Source organism: Maniola jurtina, chromosome 10, assembly GCF_905333055.1.
Source record: "Maniola jurtina chromosome 10, ilManJurt1.1, whole genome shotgun sequence".
NCBI lineage: Eukaryota > Metazoa > Arthropoda > Insecta > Lepidoptera > Nymphalidae > Maniola > Maniola jurtina.
Window position 1 is genome coordinate 2,299,367 of NC_060038.1, and position 19,876 is coordinate 2,319,242.

Genomic DNA, 19,876 nt, shown 5'->3' on the forward strand with positions numbered 1-19,876 from the left:
TTATTATTATTATTTTAGTGGTGTTAGAATTACTTAGTGTATTATTCAAGTCAATTTGAAGAGTTCAAGTCATATAAATAACAATTATAATCTCTTTGTATGACTTCTCTACATAGACTGAGAAAAGAACTAATTGTCAAACAGCTGAACAGAATTCCATCAAACAACTAGGAGCCATCTCATCAAAAAAATCGTATTCAACTTGGTCCATCTGTTTAAGTGAGTGATGCCACAGGGAGACATACTTCTTAAACCTGCTACATTCCTCTGTGTTGAGGGTCAAAAAACGTAGTGATCATGTCAGGCTGATATTGGTCAATTTATTTCCAGAACTTGGGCACAAAGCCCACCTGTGAGCAACTGGTGTCGGCCGGCGAAGCTTGTCCAATCTGTCACGACGACTACACGACACCGGTGCGACTCGGCTGCAGTCACATCTTCTGTGAGCTTTGTATCGCGGCCTGGCTGGATCGGGAGCACACTTGCCCGCTATGTCGGGCTAAAGTCGCAGATGAGCCCACCTGGCGAGACGGATCCACTACATTTGATTTTCAACTCTATTAGTATATCGGTATAGTCGACTATCGTTTGTATATGAATCTGTCACGACGTCTCCACGACACTGGTGCGACTCGACTGCAGTCACATCTTCTGCGAGCATGGTATTGTGGCCTGGCTTGATCGGGAACACACTTGTCCGTTAGGTCTGGCTAATGGTGGATGAGCCCAACTGGTGAGACAGATCCACTACATTTGATTTTCAACTCTATTAGTATGATGGTATAGTCGACTATTGTTTGTATATGAATTTGTCACCACGACTACACGACACCGGTACGACTCGGCTGCAGTTACATTCCCTGCAAACTGCAGGCTCGATAGAGATCAAACTTGCCTGTTGTGCCAAGCCAAAGTTGCAGATGAGCCCACCTGGCGAGTCGGAGGCAAGTCGCCTTCACTACATTCAATTTTCAACTCTATTGCTAATATGAATAAAATCAATATTCTATTATATCTGTCACGATTAGCAAGTACGACTTGATTGTAGTCACGTCTACGAATTTGTCTTTACTTGGCCTGTACCTCCTCGGTGCATGTTATCAATAATGAAATATCTTTATATTACTGCTTTAAAAACTGATATGAAATTTTTTCTTGAAGAGGAAGGGAGTTTTTTCCAGTAGTTAGCTATATATTACAGCATTTGAATATATTTTTTTAATTTTAATTCTTGTGGTCTTTTCAAAGTTTTTCCTACACCTTGCTTATTTTAAATGTATTATGCAATTTTTTTTCATCAAGCCACAATTTATAAAATATTTCCAGATATGATAGTAATTTTTTGATAATATAATGTAGTTTAAATTAGTTCTAAGTCGTTCATGTACTGTCTTGTACATATGTAAATAAAATCATGAAGAATTACTACTTATTGTAGATGTACAAAAATTAACTATTTGATAATTTGTAATATAAATGTTGATTTTGATGTTAAAACTATATTATGATATACTTACTATAAATCAATACCTAAATAATAATCAACATTTGAATATATTTTGAAATAAATATATCCAATATAAATATTATGTATGATGAATTGATGTTTCCACGCCAAAAATACATTACAATTTACAACATGTTGGCAATCCCATGTCCAGCGTACTTGTATTAGTAGAGATCAGTGTACGGAATCCTAAAAATATTTGTTGAAGAAATTTTTATCTGACCTCTGCTTCACATTATTCCAGTAGAATTCCAGTCCAGTAATCTAATCCAGCGCTTTACTGGCATACTAGAATATTGTAGACGACGCCATCCAATCCAGTTGAGCTCTAGAATATACTTACTGGAATCATTGACTGGATTAATGTGAACGGACCGTAATGTCCCCTCTACATAGTCCTCACTATTGAGAGGGCTGGGACCTCTTCCACTATAAAAGACCTGTACGACCATCTTATAAAGCATAAAATAGCTTAGAAATTATAGATGCATTTACCCTCTGCTGCCAAATGATGAAAAATCTATACAATGAAACAAATACCAAGTCATTTTTACATTGCAAAACATATTGTGTCTTGAGTATTTTCAATGAGTTTTTGGCGAGTTTCTTGCTGGTTCTCACTAGAAAAGGCATTTCAAACCAGTGGTAAATTAACTTCATTTGATTCAACAAAGAACTTTTCTGATCTGTTCATCGGAAAGGGTGTTTATCCATTTTACAAATGTATAAGAATATTTTTGATGAACTAGGTAGCTTAGCCGGTCTGCGGAATTTTGGTTTTGAAAAACCCCTTTGTATTTCCGGGCGAGATAGTGTCCAATGTATGTGTGTGTGCGCGTGTGTTTGTTATGTCTAAGCTTTGTGCCAATTTTATTGAAATCGGTTAAACAAATAAACACCTTCAAGTTTTTAATTATTGTAAGCCTAAATCAAAAAATTCTAATGTTATATTTTCATCCCGCATGTTTTGTATATTAAACATTTTTAATTTTAAGTTTTTTTTAGTATAAAAGAATACCTACTTAGGTAACCATTTATTTCCACTAATAAAATTTTCTGGTTTTAATGAAAGATTGAATCTTAAGGTCTAGTATAATTTGTTATATTATATGCTATTAATATGTAGTAATTACATATTTATGATCCAAATATTATTATAATAAAACTTCTCTGATATAATAGAATTATAAAAATTATATACAATAATTCCATGCAGTGTGTACCTAGAATAACGTATTTTATAAGCTAATGTGATAAACTAATGAATTCAGACAGGTGATATTTAAATAAAATTTCGTTTTTATAAATGAAGACTTTTATTGAAAACAAAACTTCAACCAAATCCTAATAGAAATTCAAGATATCCTCATTTCTAAACTTTCTGTAATTTTTCAAATCTACTGAACTATTTTAGAGATTTTACTACTGTGATTTGTGAGTAATATTCTTTATAAATGTGTTACATCGACGGTGCCTGCGATTGATTATTATCAGCAGTAACCGTCGGGAGATATGGCCTGATCCACTTGTCCCTACCAAGGTAACCCCCTGGTGGGTAGGGGTGGTATTTTTCCACCACCTATCCACTTTTTCCTCACTGCGAGAAAGAGTGAGTATCATTGAGGCTAATCCTCCAATATCTCAACGGTTATAGGAGCGGACTGAAATCCGAAAGGTCGGCGGTTCAAACATCACCCGTTGGACTATTGTCGTACTTACTCCTAGCACAAGCTTTGCGCTTAATTGGAGGGTAAAGGGGAATGTTAGTCATGATTAAAATGACTAATATTATTTTAAAAATAAATTTATAGATAAAGGTGGATCAAGCACTCCTAATACCTACTCATTACTATCCAACTTAGGCCCCATCCATCTAAGCGGAGAGGAGAGGAGATATGTTCAGCCGACCAATCAGATGTGATAATTTAGAAAGTCATAAAAGACGACTTGAAAAAATTATCACATCATCTTTTAAAAATCTGATTGGTTGACTGGACACACTCCTCGAGCCCTCTTCCCTTAATATGTATATTTTCATCTATGATATCTACAAAACTAATCTTAAAAACAATCAATTCAACAAATCGTTCAAGAAATTTAGTCCTAGTAATTTAATAAAAGGTGTAAGTAAAAATAAACAAAAGAGTAGGTATAATCACATTTTAATGATAGTTTACAATTTCTATGATTTACATAACATAATATTATGTAGTTATAGCTTATGACTATTTACATTTCGCCTACAAACGTGAAAAATTAAATAATTTAGATTATTAATAGTAATTATTATTCAAAGTATCACAAATATCAGATAGAACAACACTGGGTTCTTTTTCTCTATGACATTCGCGCCGTCGACCTTCTGGCCTGCGCATCATTTTGTTAACAAAACAATTATACATCCTATTTTTTTATTTATATGACTTACATTAGAGGTGTGTAGAGAAAGAAAGAGTATATAAATTCTGACGAAATTAGTTTTTTGATTTACAATCAGGATCGCTAAATCATCTACTGCGCAGGTTCAAGGTCAGAACTGTATTCGTAACGCCTATTGTATGGATCTCGAGTGTAATCATAATCATTTATTTTATAATTTTTTATTGTAGTGTTTTTACTAAGACTTCAAGGCTTAATAATTTTAAATACATATCAAAAATTGCAGAACCAGCAGGATTCGAACCAACTTCTCTCTGGAGCGCCTTTGACTACCAGGCCACTGTTCATTACCGCCAAGTGCCAGAGATGTATCTTTATTTAGTACTCAAGTGACTATTAATGCCATCTAATAGTGCAACTTTTCATATTATTTAATGTCATTTATTTTGCCAGTATGTATGTGCAACTCATTATTATTATTTGCCTTTCAAGAATCAATCATCAAGTGGCTAGTTAAGATAACAAGTGTCATAGAGAATGAGGGCCCTGCACTGAAAGCGCGAAGCATCTATCGAGAGCCGTCAATATCATCATCTAGGCATCGTTTATTTTGGCGATCCTTACAATTAATTAAATTAGTTAAGTTGTCATAGGGTTGTCGCGAAATAATACTAATTAATTTTAAGGTAGACTAGTACGCCATCGCAACGCGTAGTGCCTTGTGTAAAGAGACGTAGAGTATGTATGTATGTATGTAGCTTGAGACAGGCGACAGCGACGCGCGACACTGCATTCCCGCGACAGTGTCGCGCGTCGCGGTCGCGTACTTTACATGGAACTCAAAGGAATCATCACCTAGCTGCAAATCATAGCAGAACCAAACTATAATAGGCTACAACAACTTCTATGTACTATGTACCAGGCTACGCTCACTTATCCACAGGACCCGAGAAATGTATCTATGGCGCTACATCCCTTCAATAGCACTCGCGTGATAAGATTATGTGACAGAGGTAGGGACAGAGAGAGAATGGAAAGAAGAATATACGATTTATATACAATAGAAAGAGAGGCATTTGTTAAATTTTAGACCACAACATACCATGCGAGATGAATTGTACTTTACGGCGCCATAACAGAGTTGTTATTTATTTGAACATCTTTACGGAGCGAGCCTTCTGTATCTGACAGGATTATGTTCTGGTGGGAAGTGTTCACCAGATGGGTCATTTCGATCAAAAATTGTTTTCTAGGAAGCTGTCAAAATTGGTATGACTGCCACCAAGTTATAAGCAAAAGTGAGTTGAAACCGGCAATTTTTTTTTGTTCGAAATAACCTGTCTAGTGTGTATAGGGAATTTTTAGTTAAAAATCACATTTTGACAGTAACTAATCGTAAAATAAAGATGCCATATTTAAGATAATAGTGATGTGGTTCAGTTGTGTCATGTGAATGAGTCAATGAACCAGTTCCTGAGTTCACACAAGCAGAGTAAAAAGGAAATATTATAAAACTACTAAATAGTAACTAAAATATAATATGTATGAATTGTATAATAGTGCTTTAAAAAAGGGCTTTCAAATATGATTTACATAAATATAAATTATATTGAGTAATTAGGTGGTCCTAGATGTTACTAACCAATTTACAGCAGGTGATTAAGTTTTTTATAATTTTTATACCATTATAATTCCATTGAATCATTGACTCACAATGTTTGACACATTTCTAAAGTTGCCATAGCTTCTGTACCAACTGAGTTGGTGATTCTTAGCAATTTCTTTTTGCTCCCCGTACTATTTATTTCGCATATCAAAATAGGGTAGCACTGGAGACGTCAAAAAATGTTGTTTAATTAAAATATTCAACTATAGTACATAGAGGTTGTTGGTTGTCTATGACATGTATAGTAATCGGTAATCTTTATAGCCGCTTTGATTAACGCGGTGATTAGCAATGCTGCATTTCAATTGGTTTCTTTCAAAATTTGGGTCACATCGCGAGTTATACATATAATATCTTTTATGCTTCAATTGGGCATTTTTTTAACGCAACTCAAATAGTCATGCAGTCAATTTGGTTGTATTTCGTTTTACTCGAGGCTGGCAACAAATAATTGAGAAACATAAAACAGAGGTTTAATTAAGGTAATCGGAAATCACTATTCACTCGACTGTCACTTTACAGTCAAAATCACAACTCCACTGAGATTTTCACACTATCCACTTATTTTATCCTAATTATTAAATCACTGTTCGTTTCAGTTACAACGCGATTCGTTACGACGCGTCCGGCGAGGGGGATCGGGCGAGTCGCGTCTCGCACGCGTTGGAAACTTCGACTCGCGAACACGGGGTCACTACGGGAGGAAGTTGAGTGTCCCCCGCCTCCAGGTCGGACGGCGGATGGGCGGAGCCGTAGAGGAACAGACTCCGCAGCCTGGCGGCGGATCTCGAGGTGGCGGCCGAAGTGGAGGGCAGATCGTCGGGCCAGCTGGCGGCGCTGGCGGTGTCGGAGGCGGCCACGTCGGCCGTCACCTCGAGGCGGTGCGCGGCGGGCGAGGCGGCGCCGTGTGAGGCGGCCTCGTGCCCGCCCAGCGACCCTGCCAGCCCGGCCAGCGATGGCGCGCGCACCTCGGCTTGCTGCGACCCGGCCGACAGCGACGCGTCGCCTGCGGACAAAGCAGAGGTAAACGAGAAATGCCAAACAAAAATTAATTTTATTTACAAGGACACCTTATCTGTTCAGATCACTTTTCTTAGTACACAGTCTTATAAGGAGGATCCGCATCAAGTTGTTGTACATATTATAGACGCCCAAAGGGGGATCAAAGAAGTAAAATGTGTGTATGGTAGATATTTTAATTGAAAGCTTAAGTTCAATTTTTTCAGTGAATGACTCTAAACTATAGTAAAATAGTTGATGCCCGCGAACTATTTCAAATGAATGATATTAATGGAACTTACCAGTGAAGGTAAAAGGTTCAAAGAGTTGAGCGCGATCAGGCAGGACCTCACAGTTCACGTCGAATTGACGATCACTAGTTAAAACAAGGATAAAATGCAATATCAGTAATAGGTATATTTCGACATTCGATACTTAATAAAGCTTACCCATTAATGATGTGCAGAATTAGTGGGTGAAGACTTTTAAATCCTGCATCGCTGACTGAAGCCGAAATACAGAGCTTTATAGAACTTACCTTAGATTTCATGCAGCACTCAGGTCATGTATAATCGAAGAATGTAGTATGGCAATGTTGGTAAAAAATTCGTCTTTGCAGAAGTTCGAACTTACTTCAGCATCTCTGGGGTTTCCGACATCAGGAAGTTGCGTTCATTGAAAACATGATTCGAGCACCTGTGACGTCATCCAAGACTAGTAGCAGGGTACATAAACGCGGGGCGCCGATGCTGGCCTCTAAAGTCCAGTCAAGGGTATATAAACACTGCTCACCGATGCTGGGCTCCAGTCGGCGTGAGGCCGCGTCCAGGTCCAGCGCGTTGTCCATGGGCTGGTCGCGCTCGTCGTCGAAGGGCGTAGGCGCGGCGGCGCAGCCTCCCGCGCGGCACAGCGAAACCGGTACCACGCCGTATACGTAGAACAACAGGATCGGCACGCCGATGCCCACCGCCAGGCCCGCCACCAGGGGGGATACTATTAACTGTAACAAATAATGGAAAATATGAAATCTTTTTGTTGTATGCACCCTCATAATGTAGTCGTGGGGTATGAACTGGTAAAGAATGGTTAATTAGGGCGTGTCTCGCAGCGTTGGCGCCGCCTCAACTCACCGCAGCAGCGACGGCAGCGGCCACGGCCGCGCGGCGCCGGGCGGGGCGCGCGCGGCGTAAGCGGCGGTGCGCGCGGCGGCCGGCCCACAGCGGGAGCCCCACCAGCAACGCGGGCAGCGCCACGCCCGCCACCACGGCGATACCGAGCGGCGCGCCCGCCAGCGTGCCCAGCTGCCACAGCAGCTTTTTCTTACGCGACCACGGCTTCTTGCCCCAGAACGTGCAGCCGCTCGGACTACAAGTGAAAAGGGCAAACTTTAATTCAAGTGTGCAGTAGAACTGAACTCAGAACCTAACTACAACAAATTACTAAACTATCAAGTTATGTGCCTAAAGACAAAACTCGTAGGATGATGAAGTAGTTTCACCTGAGGTAGTGCAGATCGGAGACCTCCTTCATGCAGAGCCAGCAGAACTCGGCGCCGCACACGCAGCACACCATGTGGTTGCACGACCCGTCCTCCACCTTCACGATGAGTACCGAGCAGCGCGGGCACGGCTTTACTTCGCCTGGAATACAACATACATGTCATTGAGTTCCACTGAAAAATATCTTGAAGGATTCAGCATGTCACAAATGTTTTGTGGAATCTCAACACGAAGTTTGCATTTGGCAAAGAACAAGAAATCATTGCAAACGTTTTACTAAAAGGCTTGTTACCGTCACGTTACGCCGCGACACGGTTGAGACAGGATACGGTATTGCACAGTATCAGTTAAGAGGTAGCGCGCATAAATCCAAAAGATTGTCTTTGGGTAACTAGTTTCTTTTTCGGTTAGTGAGTCAGCGAAGTTAGATTCTACACTCACCATGCTCCATCTCGCTGTGTGAGGGCGCCGGTGCTCTGGGCGGCGGCTGTCGGCTGCGCCTGGCCGCGTCGCAGGTCTGCGTGGGATGCCACGCTGCCTTACAGTGGTAGCAGAAGGAGGCCCCGCAGCCGGGCGCTAGGCAAGTCAGCTTCGGACACGACGCGCAGCCCGTCGCCACTACCGCGAAACTGAAACAAATATGGGTAAACTTAGCTAGTTTGGAAAGAGTCGGATTTTTGATCCATGTCAACGCATTTAGATTTTATGTCAACAAATAGGTACATATAGAAAACAGCTGGTGACTGATGCTTCCCTATCTTCCAAGAAGGATTAAAAGGTATTTTATCAAATGACATAATATTTCGGCCATTGCTCCGCAAGTCTGTGACATAAAGCCGTTAGAAGTAATATTTCATTTATCTGAGATATTGCTCAGCTGGTTCAAATGTCAATAAGTAACTCAAGACTAAATAATTTGCAAATGGAGATACTTGTGTCAAACAGATTAGTAGGTACAAACTAAAAATAAAGAGTATGACTGGATCGCTGTTATCAACAGTTTTGGAGAAACAAGAACTGAAACTCTGGTGTACCTGGAAGATTCCTACCTTAACCGAGCATGGTGTTCTTCAACTGATCAAAAATACGATTCGAAGTGGCCGTCATACGATGCACTCACTCACTCATTTGATTCGTATTTATTACGTATCTGTGTCAAAATTCGAAGATGAATAGGTACGAATCGATTACGAACGAGTGCACAAGCACCCCAGATTAGAATTTAAAGTAATGACTACATTACCTGCTAGGAGAGAGCACGCTGGTCGAATACTCAATTTCCCGAGCCGCTGGTGTTAATATCGGCGGGTTTAATTAAACGAATTAATGGGCAAGTGTCTATTAGCTCGTGGACACGGCTAAATTATATTAATTGCATTACACAGGTCAGGACGTGTCGCCGATATGGAGATTAACGGCTCTATCTTGCTTCCAAATATATTTACCGAGAAGCTCGAGATTGAACCCTCGATTACAGAATGGTTATGATTTTTGGAGTCCACTTTTAACGCCCGACCCATAAAGAGGGGTGTTATAAGTTTCACGTGTTTCACGCTCCTAAACTAATGAACTGATTTTAATTTAGTTTTTTCGTTTGAAAGGTGGCTTGATCGAGAGTATTCTTAGCTATAATTCAAGAAAATCGGTTCAGCCATTTGAAATTTATCAGCTCTTTTCTAGTTACTGTAACCTTCACTTGTCGGGGGTGTTATAAATTTTTAATTTACACTTGTTGTTCGTTAGTATCGTCTAACTTACTACTAACAAATTACCCTCTTACTATCCATATTAATACCCATTATAAATTAGAGTCTTTACGTCTGTCTTAGAGAACGTTCTTAAAATGTATGCACTATAATAGATGTAAAGTACGCGACAGGTTGAGATGGCAATCGCTGTATGAGACAGGCGGGAACTCGCTGCGAGTGAGCGGGACATCCCCACCTCGGTTGCCATATCAACCTGTCGCGCACATAGGTTGACATCCTATGATGTCATAGCTCATTTCCACTGAGGGATTTGACGTCAGTTCCAGTCTTGCGTGGGCCGTTTTCCCGTCCATTTCTTAGACTTTAGCATAAATTATCTCAAAACTAAGCGTAGGTACTCAGGAAAGCAGCTATTCGCGTTGATGTTGTATTTTTTTTAAATGAAATGCCAAATTTTGAAATTACCGGAAGGGTGGCTCACTCCTTGAGTTCTAATACAATTAAGAGTTAATAGCAATATCCCAGCCCTGGGTAAGTGCTGGCTTGGCCAATCTTTCTCAATCAGAGTCGGATGCGGTAGCGGTTTTTTTAAAATTCAAAGTTCCAAACCCCTATGTGCCCTGCCATTTCCACTTCAATTTCGTAAACCGTTGAGTTATGTCGGTTGCTCTGGTTCTCCTCATTTCTGATTTGATCACGTAGAGAAACTTCAAGCATAGCTCTCTCCATCGCCGGCTGAGTGACTCTGTGCTTTCTTATATTTAGAGTACTTATAGTAGGGACTTAAGGAGGCCCTAAGGCTGAGGACTCCAGTATAGGGTACCTGCAGTCCGGCGCGGGACACCATCTCGTGTCGGGGTCGGCGGCGAGCGCGCGCCGCACGGAGAACTCCTCGTATTTGTCGTATAGCGTCGGGTTGTCCACTATTCGACGCACGTCTGCAAATAAGGACATTACTGTTGTGTTAATCGATATTATCACGATAAACCGCATAGACGGGATTGGATCGAAACCGATTTTTTAATCCTACCACAGAACACATACCGCCAGAGGCTCACTTCAACAAAGACGTGTAAATATAGCGACAAATAGCGACCTTTTTTTTGTTAGATAGGCTTACGCTTGACCGCAATCATTCTTAATAAAAATCAATGATGAGGTCTAGATTGGAGCGCGCTAGAAAATCTAGTAAATAGTCACTCTTGCTTCGAAGGTATTTAGGTTATAGTATAGCTACAGATTTTGTGGCTACAGTGTGACTATCCCAATAACCTCTGATTGGCTGACAGTGACACCTTCTCACTATTGGATAAAAAAGAGTACCTACTCTTTTTTAACCGACTTCAGAAAAATACACAGCTGCAGCAACAATACCATATAGATTGATTAATTCAGCCAAACACAACCAATTATTGTGGAATTCGTAAGATAAATTTAATAGTGATAGTTCATTACGTAAACTTAAAACTACGAGGGTTCCAAACGCGTTCTGGTCTGAGAGGAATACATTATCTATATTCTATATAAACTGATAAATAAACCCAGCGGTTTATAACGAGGTGCGTTTATTTCTGTTGTATTGATTTCGTCGGCGCTCGTGACACCATTAATGATTGTGTGATTAGTATCTAACTTTAGGTATATGATGCATCATCATTGTCAACTGATCCACGGCCAGACATAGGTCTGCCGTAGGGTTTTCCACACGCCTAGGGTTACCATGTTTAAGTGAAGGGATTCCTGTCTAAGATGCTAGAAATGTGTACATATGGACCCGAGTAAAGCCAGGCGGATCAGCTATAGTTATGAAGGTAGATTATACTAAGTAGGTACTCAAGATTATAAAGTAAAACAAGTACTAAATTATTCATAACTAGCTGATGCCCGCGACTTCGTTCGCGTGGATGTAGGTTTTTAAAACTCCAGTGGGAACTCATTGATTTTCCGAGATGAAAAGTAGCCTATGTTACTCTCCGTCCGTTCAACTATCTCTATGCCAAAAAACAAGTCGATTGGTTGCTTGGCGTGACGGAAGGACAAACAAACACATTTCCGCATTTATAATATTAGTACATAATCCATACGGAAAATGTATAAGTACCTACGTAACTATATTTATTCGCAATTTGGAATTTCTCAGCGCAGGTTTTTAATTAATTAAACTTTCTCAATCAACGAAGTTCGTGAACAAATCCAATCCATACCTACCTAGGAATGTAACATGTTACATTATATTAATCCATACTTGCAGGCCATGAAAAATGAGGGTACCTATTGAATTATTTCAACTGAGGTAAACAGTGTTTTTATGCCCCTGTTACCTGCACTAGCACACTAACGCTGGAAGACATTATAGTGCACAAGTGTGTACGCAAACAAAGACAGACTCCTAATACCGCATTCTCAGAGTCAATGAGTAGGCAATCCTACACGTTGGGAGAAAGATCAGGCGCCGACGACGGTTGCACGTGCTCATCGTAGTACACTTTGTCTTTATTTACATTCTACAGTATCTAATACAAACCGCAGATTTACCATCAAAGAAGATAATAATGTTAGCGTTGTAGTATACCTACTATCAATGCCGCTTTGTACATAAAATATTAACGGCCCAATAAAATGTTAACGCACCTGTAATACCTGTAGTATTAATGCGGTTTTCTATTTATTGCCATATCTTACAGATAATATTACAATTGTCGGCTACACTTAATAAAATCTAGTGAGTATGAGCACGCGCACACTTTTTCCTCGCTTTGCTAGGAATTTCAAAATCTTATGTTAGTTGAGATGTAAAATCTTATCACTACCCATATTATAAATACGAAAGTGTGTTTGTTTGTTGTTTTGCAAACACATGTGCATATTAAGCGCGCGCATATGAAAAACTATACTAGCATATGACGTCACAATAATTTGACGTGCTTTTTTTAGTTTAATCGATAATTTAAAATGGTTATTACACTTAAAACTAACACAGAACATGGAATTTGCGTATTCTGGAAGACTCTCTATTTATTAATTCCTAAGAAATAACTCAAAATTTAAAAACCCCCGACACAAAAACCTCTATAAGAAAACTAGAAAAGAGCTGATAACTTTCAAACGGCTGAACCGATTTTCTTCGATTATAGCTAAGAAAACTCTCAATCAAAGCCACCTTTCAAACAAAGATAAAAAATAATTAAAGTCGGTTCATTCGTTTAGGAGCTACGATGCTACAGACAGATACACAGATACACACGTCAAACTTATAACACCCCTCTTTTTGGGTCGGGGGTTAATAATTTATTTTTAACATAGGTAAATACCGTATTATTGATTTGGTATTTCTCATACGAAAATTGCAGAAAACATCGTTGACGTAATCGGCAGAAACCAGCCGTATCATTGCGAGTTCTGCTCATTGTCACGCCACTAAATATATAATTAATTAGTATCAACTTTCGCATGTTAATCGATCGGCCACGGCTATTTATGTTAGACCTGCCGATTGAATTTTCTTCTTTCATTCTGAGGTTGAATATATACTTAAATCTCAAAATAATGTCTGGTTTTTATCCGAAGTTGGTCTTTAATTAGTTGCATTGCCTTGGCATTCAAAAAACTTGTGAATTTAACAAGATAAAATCACACTCTCGACACTATATAACCCGATTTATTTAATTACTTATTACTACTACCGGATCACTGGTCCGCACAGGATTTGTGGGGTGGTAACGATAGGGTGAGGTTAGGTTAGGATAACGTTATTACGTAAGCAACATCAGTGCTTTCCGCTCGGGTGCCAACAAAGTCATACAGGGCCAGTAGACGAGAAAGAGCGAGTTTCGCTTCTTTACGTAGTAATCGTTAGTATTCAAAGGCAGCTGTCTACGTCGTAGACAAACCCTTTCAAAATCTTTTGAACCCAGCGGTTTGATATCAATCTGTGTTTCTCCTTTACTGAAAAGGATCTAGGTAAATCTATCAATATACATATTTCAACAAACCCGAAGTTTCCAAGAAAATTGTATAAATAGTTGTACTGTACTTGTTTACCATTTTACGTAGAAAATAAAGAAAACGATACTATTATCTGAACAATACAATGAATTTACATATTTTTTTGCTACGAGATAATCGCTATTGATAGCAACCGTGAATTATTTGGTGCGTAGCGATTTAATTTCGTTTTTATCACGCTGCTCGATTGATAGCTGTAAATACGGGTTTTTCTATATTCAGTTATGGAGGCTCTCATAAATATTTATAATTTTGTCGTTATTGAAATGAATTTATCATAATTGGATATGGCGGGGAGTGTATTACATTCTAAACATATTAAATGTACTTCTTTTATAGAAACGATTACAAGGCACTGTAGAGGTACAATAAAATGTTTTTAAATACCAAGTCAAATGTCCAAATATGGATATTATCGTCGAATGAGTAGGTACATTATTAAAACCTTCTAACACATCTTTACTTCCTATCCAATGGAACCCTGGTTCCACACCGGGGACCCAGGGTGCCCACCCCCCACTCCGAAGATAGCCGCTGGATTCAGACGGACCTATAAAAGAGACCTATGTCCAGCAGAGAATGAAGACGAGGTAGCAAGGCTTACCCGACGGGTGCATGTTCTCGTGGCAAACGGGGCAGTTGACGGGCACCCTGGCCTCGAAGATCTCGATGGCGAGGTACTGGCGCAGGCAGGGCTCGCAGCAGCGGTGCGCGCACCACGCCAGCCGCACCATGCCGGCCGCGCTCAGCGTGGACAGGCATAGCGGACAGTCTAGCACTTCGCCCTGGAACAACACAAACACGGCCTTGTTAAGCCTATTTCCTTCACAAAACTTTAAAGGGGTAAAGGAGCTTCTTTTTGATCTAATAAAGCATGAAAAGAGCCGTAAAAACCAAAACGAAGAGAATCATTTAGTCTCACTCACACACTGTACATATAGATATATTGGGTAAGTGAGATTGAACGATTACCGTCGCTCTTTTCGAGTAACTTCAGAGTTCCCAATAAGTTTCCCCTGAGTACATAAAACGCTCTTCCTTGTCCATTTTTGTATTTATAGAATACTAGCTGATTCCCGCGACTTCGTCCGCGTGCATTTACGTTTTACAAAATCCCGCGGGAACTCTTTGATTTCCCGGGATAAAAATTAGCCTACGTGTGAATTTCAGCCCAATCCGTCTAATAGTTTTTGCGTGATTGAGCAACAAACATCCACACTTTCACATTTATAATAGGTATTATTAGGATTAGTACATCGATGATATTTGTACTATAGTTTCAAATGCAGGTGCATAATAACAGACTGGCATTTGAAATTAAATATTCCATTGCGCCCATACCGCTCTAGTTCAATAGGTATAAAAAAAACAATAACCGGGTTGGAAATTGGAAGGCAATATAGGAGAGTGGTTTCTGGAACCGCAGCGAATGTGCAGCCATCGGGGCGGCATCGACAGAGGCCATTAAATCGTATTAACGGATGCTACGGCAATGCCGTGTGCGAATGCAAACACCGAACATGGATTTGTGACTTTTTTTGTTAAGAGGGCTCTCTCCGTCACTCGTTTCATACAATCGTAGTTCCAATTTCATTTGAATATTAAGCAAGTCCATTAAATTTTGCAGACATATTCTAGAAACTAATATCTATGTCTGTGGTTTTCCAGATTTCCGTTAAAATATTCGGTTTCAAAGTTCCGCGGTCTTAATCATACAAATCTTTGAGCCCCTGTAATTTTTAAAAAAATCTAAAACACCACAGACACAGATATTAGTTTCTAGAATATGTCTGCAAAATTTCATGGACTTTGGTTGCTTAATATTCAAATGAAATTGGAACTACGATTGTATGAAACGAGCGACGGATAGAGCCCTGTTAACGGGGGGAACTGGGCAAGACATCGGGTTATGTAGGATTTTTAGTATTACTACCTGCTTACTACAGTATTTTATTTCTATCTACCTCGGTGGCTACCCTCAGCGCATATTGGGAGGCTCCAAGGTCTCTTATGAAGACATCGGTGCCCCCTTGCGCAACGCCTATTGGGATCGAACGAAAGTTACCCATAGCGAGGCATGAAGTATGGCAGCTTGTGTCGCAGCAAGCTACCATCTTTCCATGGTTGCATACGAGATGGTAAAAGCTAGGTAAAAAATATATATTTGACCATCTAAGCAAGACTAATATTCCTGTTTCCCTACAACTTAGCGTAAACACCATTAGCGCGCCATGATAAATCTATGCCGACCATCTAATCTGGCATGAAATTGTATAACATTTGGTCTGAGCCTTACGAGGTTAAACTTGATTGGAGAGCGACCTCCTCGCGGATGTTCGGCCTTACCATCAAGATCAGTATCTTATTGTGTTTTGGAATCTCTTCATTATAATGATTTACTACTTTCAAAAGGTCAGTGGTTTGATTTAGTCACGCACAGCCTCCATAGACGTCCAATACAGCTGACTTTTGGCGAGGTAAATATAGAGGGTGTACTAGATACGAACGTGGGAGGTTTCAGCGGCATTATATTTCAAACTAGCCGATGCCCGCGACTTCGCCCGCGTGAATTTAGGTTTTTTGAAATCCCGTGGGAACTCGTTGATTTTCCGGGATAAAAAGTAGCCTATGTGCTAATCCAGGATATTATCTATCTCCATTCTGAATTTCAGCCAAATCCGTCCAGTGGTTTTTGCGTGAAGGAGTAACAAACATACACACACACACACACACACACACACACACACACACATACAAACTTTCGCCTTTATAATATTAGTGTGACTGCAAACAAAGTACATAAGGATGGTGGCTCACGAAGCGAGCCAATTGACAGCGCGCCACTACACACGGTTCTGTCTTCCTCATTCTCCCACTTCCCGCCTTCTTCTTAAAGTCGTCAGTAAGCGCCATAAACAGAAAGGCAAAGCTTACTCTAAGGGGTTACAGGTATATATCACAATTTTTTTTAAATGAGTTACTGCGTAGCACCACATTTTATAAGTGCCATAAAATCTATGGATTCCCCGCATTTAAGTTCTTACACTCTTAGGCAGATAAACTCACCTAATATTGAGATAGGCTTAGGAGAGTGTTATAGCACCTATTATTAGGTAATACAACTAAGTACTTAATATAGAAACATACGCCGCTTTAACTTTTTAGATGCTGCTTTCTAATTTGTGCAATGGAAAAAAATGTAGCATGAGTCAATCTGCAATTTAGGGCCAAAACTGATTAATTTTTATCGCTTTTCTTCGTTGCGGCGTGTATGAAGAACACACCAACAAACAAACACACTATTCCATTTAATACCAGTAGCGATTTTCAACAATCAGAGTTCGAACAGTGCGACGATGCAGTTGATCAAAATATTGATAGCAAATAACTATTAGTGAACAGGATATTAGGTATATGTATATTGTTTTGTTGTAATACCAATAAAATAATATTTATTTAATTACTTGCCTACAATTAAAAAACTTATAAATAAATTACACCACTTCAGGAGTTCAGACTTTAAAGTTGCTATCGGATTTCGATAAATCTTTTGTAGGAACATAAGATAAAGATTGTTTTGTAAGTCGAGTTTTGATTCATATCTACGACAGCTCGGCCTTGTAGCACAGCAGCGGTTACACACGACACGACAATAACTGAACCATTAAAGGGGGTCACGAGGTTAAATCTGAGCGATCAATCCTGAGATTATTTATGAGCGTTCACAATCTATACATAGATTTAGTCGGGCTTTTATATTGCGATATTATGCCTGATTCCCACGGTGCGTGATTGTATGGTTTATCAGTATCACGCACGGCCGACGATCACGGACAGCTATACCAAATATTACCGTGGCTATACACTGCGTAAAAGGCTCGGACGACGACGACGCCCTACCACTGACAATACTCTTTCTAGGATCACGCACCGTGGGAAGCCAGTAAAATTTCACCGGGCGATTTTTCCCGTAGAATTCTGCAAAATGAAGCCGCATGCACTCAATTTCCATTATTATGTCAAGGAATTCAGAGTACGTAGTTAGCATACAGTACAGTAATTTTTAACGTATTCCGTTTTTAGGCGGCATTGAACAACAACTTTATATAGCATGGTAGTCACAGTATTGCAAATCCCTCGACAGAACTGAGAGCTTCTGCGCTCTTTTAACTCTGTAACGAGTATCATAGATACAAATTACAAATTATGAAAATGATCAGAATCCACATCTTCCGAGAAAAATGTATTTAACATTTCTACTCTATTATTCTTACATGAATGATTTCGTGATTTTCAATATTGCCATCCGATACCGATAACAATGATATCGTGAAATATAAAGCCGGTATCAACAGATGCTCTGATTGTGACAGGTTCAGTGCACTCTCGACTCAGTACACGTAACTACGTGACGTCAGAGAGTACTAAGTTCTTAAAATAAAAACATCGTTTTCCTGGAATACCTACAAACAGTGTATTTGCCGTAAATAATACGTGTGTATAACGTACGTCAATAGGTTTTCAGAGAACTCTTAAAGAGCACTCAATGGAAGCAAGGCTTCAATGGGCATATTACGTGCTATTTACTATACAATATTAATGCCAAAATATGTCGTCATCTTTACTCATATATCTGGTAACAGTGTGATCGCATACCAGTACCGCATACTAGTAAGCGCAGTATGGGACAGCCTGCAGCCCGAAAACCTCAAGGGCTTAACGGGTAGCGGGCGGTTACTACTACCGGAACACCGGCCTGTCTGCAAGCGACGATAACTTGGTGGGAGAAAGAGAGCGTCGCTTTTTGTTTCGTAGTAATTACTCGTAGCTTTCTGTGTTCATCGATGGTGTTCATGGATTGTTATGATTATTATAATTGATATTCCGAAATGCGTCTAAAAGAAGATGGGGTTTGCATCAGGCAATCCATGAATCATGATTCATGAGTGATGAATTATTGATGGAGCAGGGAACTATCCAAAGAACAGTCATCGCATTAGAAGGTAAGTTATCCGCCCACAGCAGTAACTGTGACAACAAAACCTACCGTCTGATGGACGCCGTAGATCTATGTCTGCTCCAGATCTAGAGTTTAAGACAATAGTGCTGGCTGATAAGAATAATTGCGACCACCGCAATAAATACATGGAAGTTGCGTAAAATTTGCGAAAAAGGAGAGGCATTACTTAGTGCACAAAACAAGGCCATCAGTGGACATTCTGATTTCTGTTGTTATATGAGAAAATACCAGCCAAGTGCGAGTCGAAGAGTTCCGTTCCATACTATCGTACAAGAAATTACAGTTTTTTTTGCCATTTTGAATTTTTTATAATTTTTTGTTAAAGCTGCAACAGAAATACACATTCTATGAAAATTTGAACTCTCTACTTAGTACGTTCACGAGATACAGCCCACTGACAGACAGACGGACGCTTCGATCGACAGACGCGGAGGACGTGAATGCCCAAAATCTTATGGCGCGCATGCTGTCGAGCGAAGACGCCTGGCTAAGATATAGCCAAATGCTGAGAGCTACCATGATGCGAAGGGAAGAGAAAGAAAAAGAAGAAAAGAAGAGGATAGAGATCTAGGAGGTCAGCATGATGTAATGCGACGCAGTTCCGTGCTCACCTTGGCAGACATGGGGAGGTTATTTTAGTCCGTGCAAGTCGGACACACCCTGCCAGCAGGCAGAAGTCCGTAGGGATTTTTTCCTCCCCCGAAAAAAAAAAAAAAAAAAAAAAAAAGACAGACGGACGGGCGGGCGGAGGCTAAGTAATCGGGTCCCGTTGGCTCTTTTTGGGTACGGAACCCTAAAACAGTAAGAGTAACAGAGAAATTATTCCGTTACCGTTATCGACAGACATACCGTGACGCAACGGCCGACCTTCACATTGAACTGGTAAGTGATTTTCTAACAATGGCTCGGTTAATTTAATTATCATAAACTGGGTATTGTTTAACTTTGCACTGATAAGCGAAAGAATGTAGACTGCCGAGTTAATTCCTGTCAGTCACACTAGCTTATCTTATGGGGATTGGGGACTCGGAAGATGAGTAAAACTTATCCAACAATTCAACATCGAATCCGTAACCGATCCATTACTTATTT

At 39.9% G+C, this 19,876-nt stretch overlaps 2 protein-coding genes and 1 long non-coding RNA gene across 3 annotated transcripts in view; 2 read left to right on the plus strand and 1 right to left on the minus strand.

The window, feature by feature from the left end:
- The window catches only part of LOC123869197 (RING finger and transmembrane domain-containing protein 2), an 8,497-nt gene extending 5,978 nt beyond the window's left edge, over positions 1-2,519 (plus strand). The window contains exon 6 of the mRNA XM_045912009.1: positions 331-2,519. Within this exon, the coding sequence (XP_045767965.1) occupies positions 331-564 (234 nt within the window). The 3' untranslated portion in view covers positions 565-2,519. The remainder of the gene's footprint in view (positions 1-330) is intronic.
- Positions 1-11,842, plus strand: part of LOC123869224 — a 26,981-nt gene extending 15,139 nt beyond the window's left edge. Inside the window, exon 3 of the long non-coding RNA XR_006796840.1 lies at positions 11,830-11,842. This is a non-coding gene — a long non-coding RNA (uncharacterized LOC123869224). The remainder of the gene's footprint in view (positions 1-11,829) is intronic.
- LOC123869193 (E3 ubiquitin-protein ligase RNF19B-like) overlaps positions 3,654-19,876 on the minus strand; it is a 73,136-nt gene continuing 56,913 nt past the window's right edge. Inside the window, exons 3-9 of the mRNA XM_045911996.1 lie at positions 14,369-14,549; positions 10,583-10,697; positions 8,492-8,679; positions 8,050-8,191; positions 7,682-7,916; positions 7,344-7,551; positions 3,654-6,558 (exon numbers count right to left, since the gene is read on the minus strand). Coding sequence (XP_045767952.1) covers positions 6,167-6,558; positions 7,344-7,551; positions 7,682-7,916; positions 8,050-8,191; positions 8,492-8,679; positions 10,583-10,697; positions 14,369-14,549 — 1,461 coding nt within the window. The 3' untranslated portion in view covers positions 3,654-6,166. The remainder of the gene's footprint in view (positions 6,559-7,343; positions 7,552-7,681; positions 7,917-8,049; positions 8,192-8,491; positions 8,680-10,582; positions 10,698-14,368; positions 14,550-19,876) is intronic.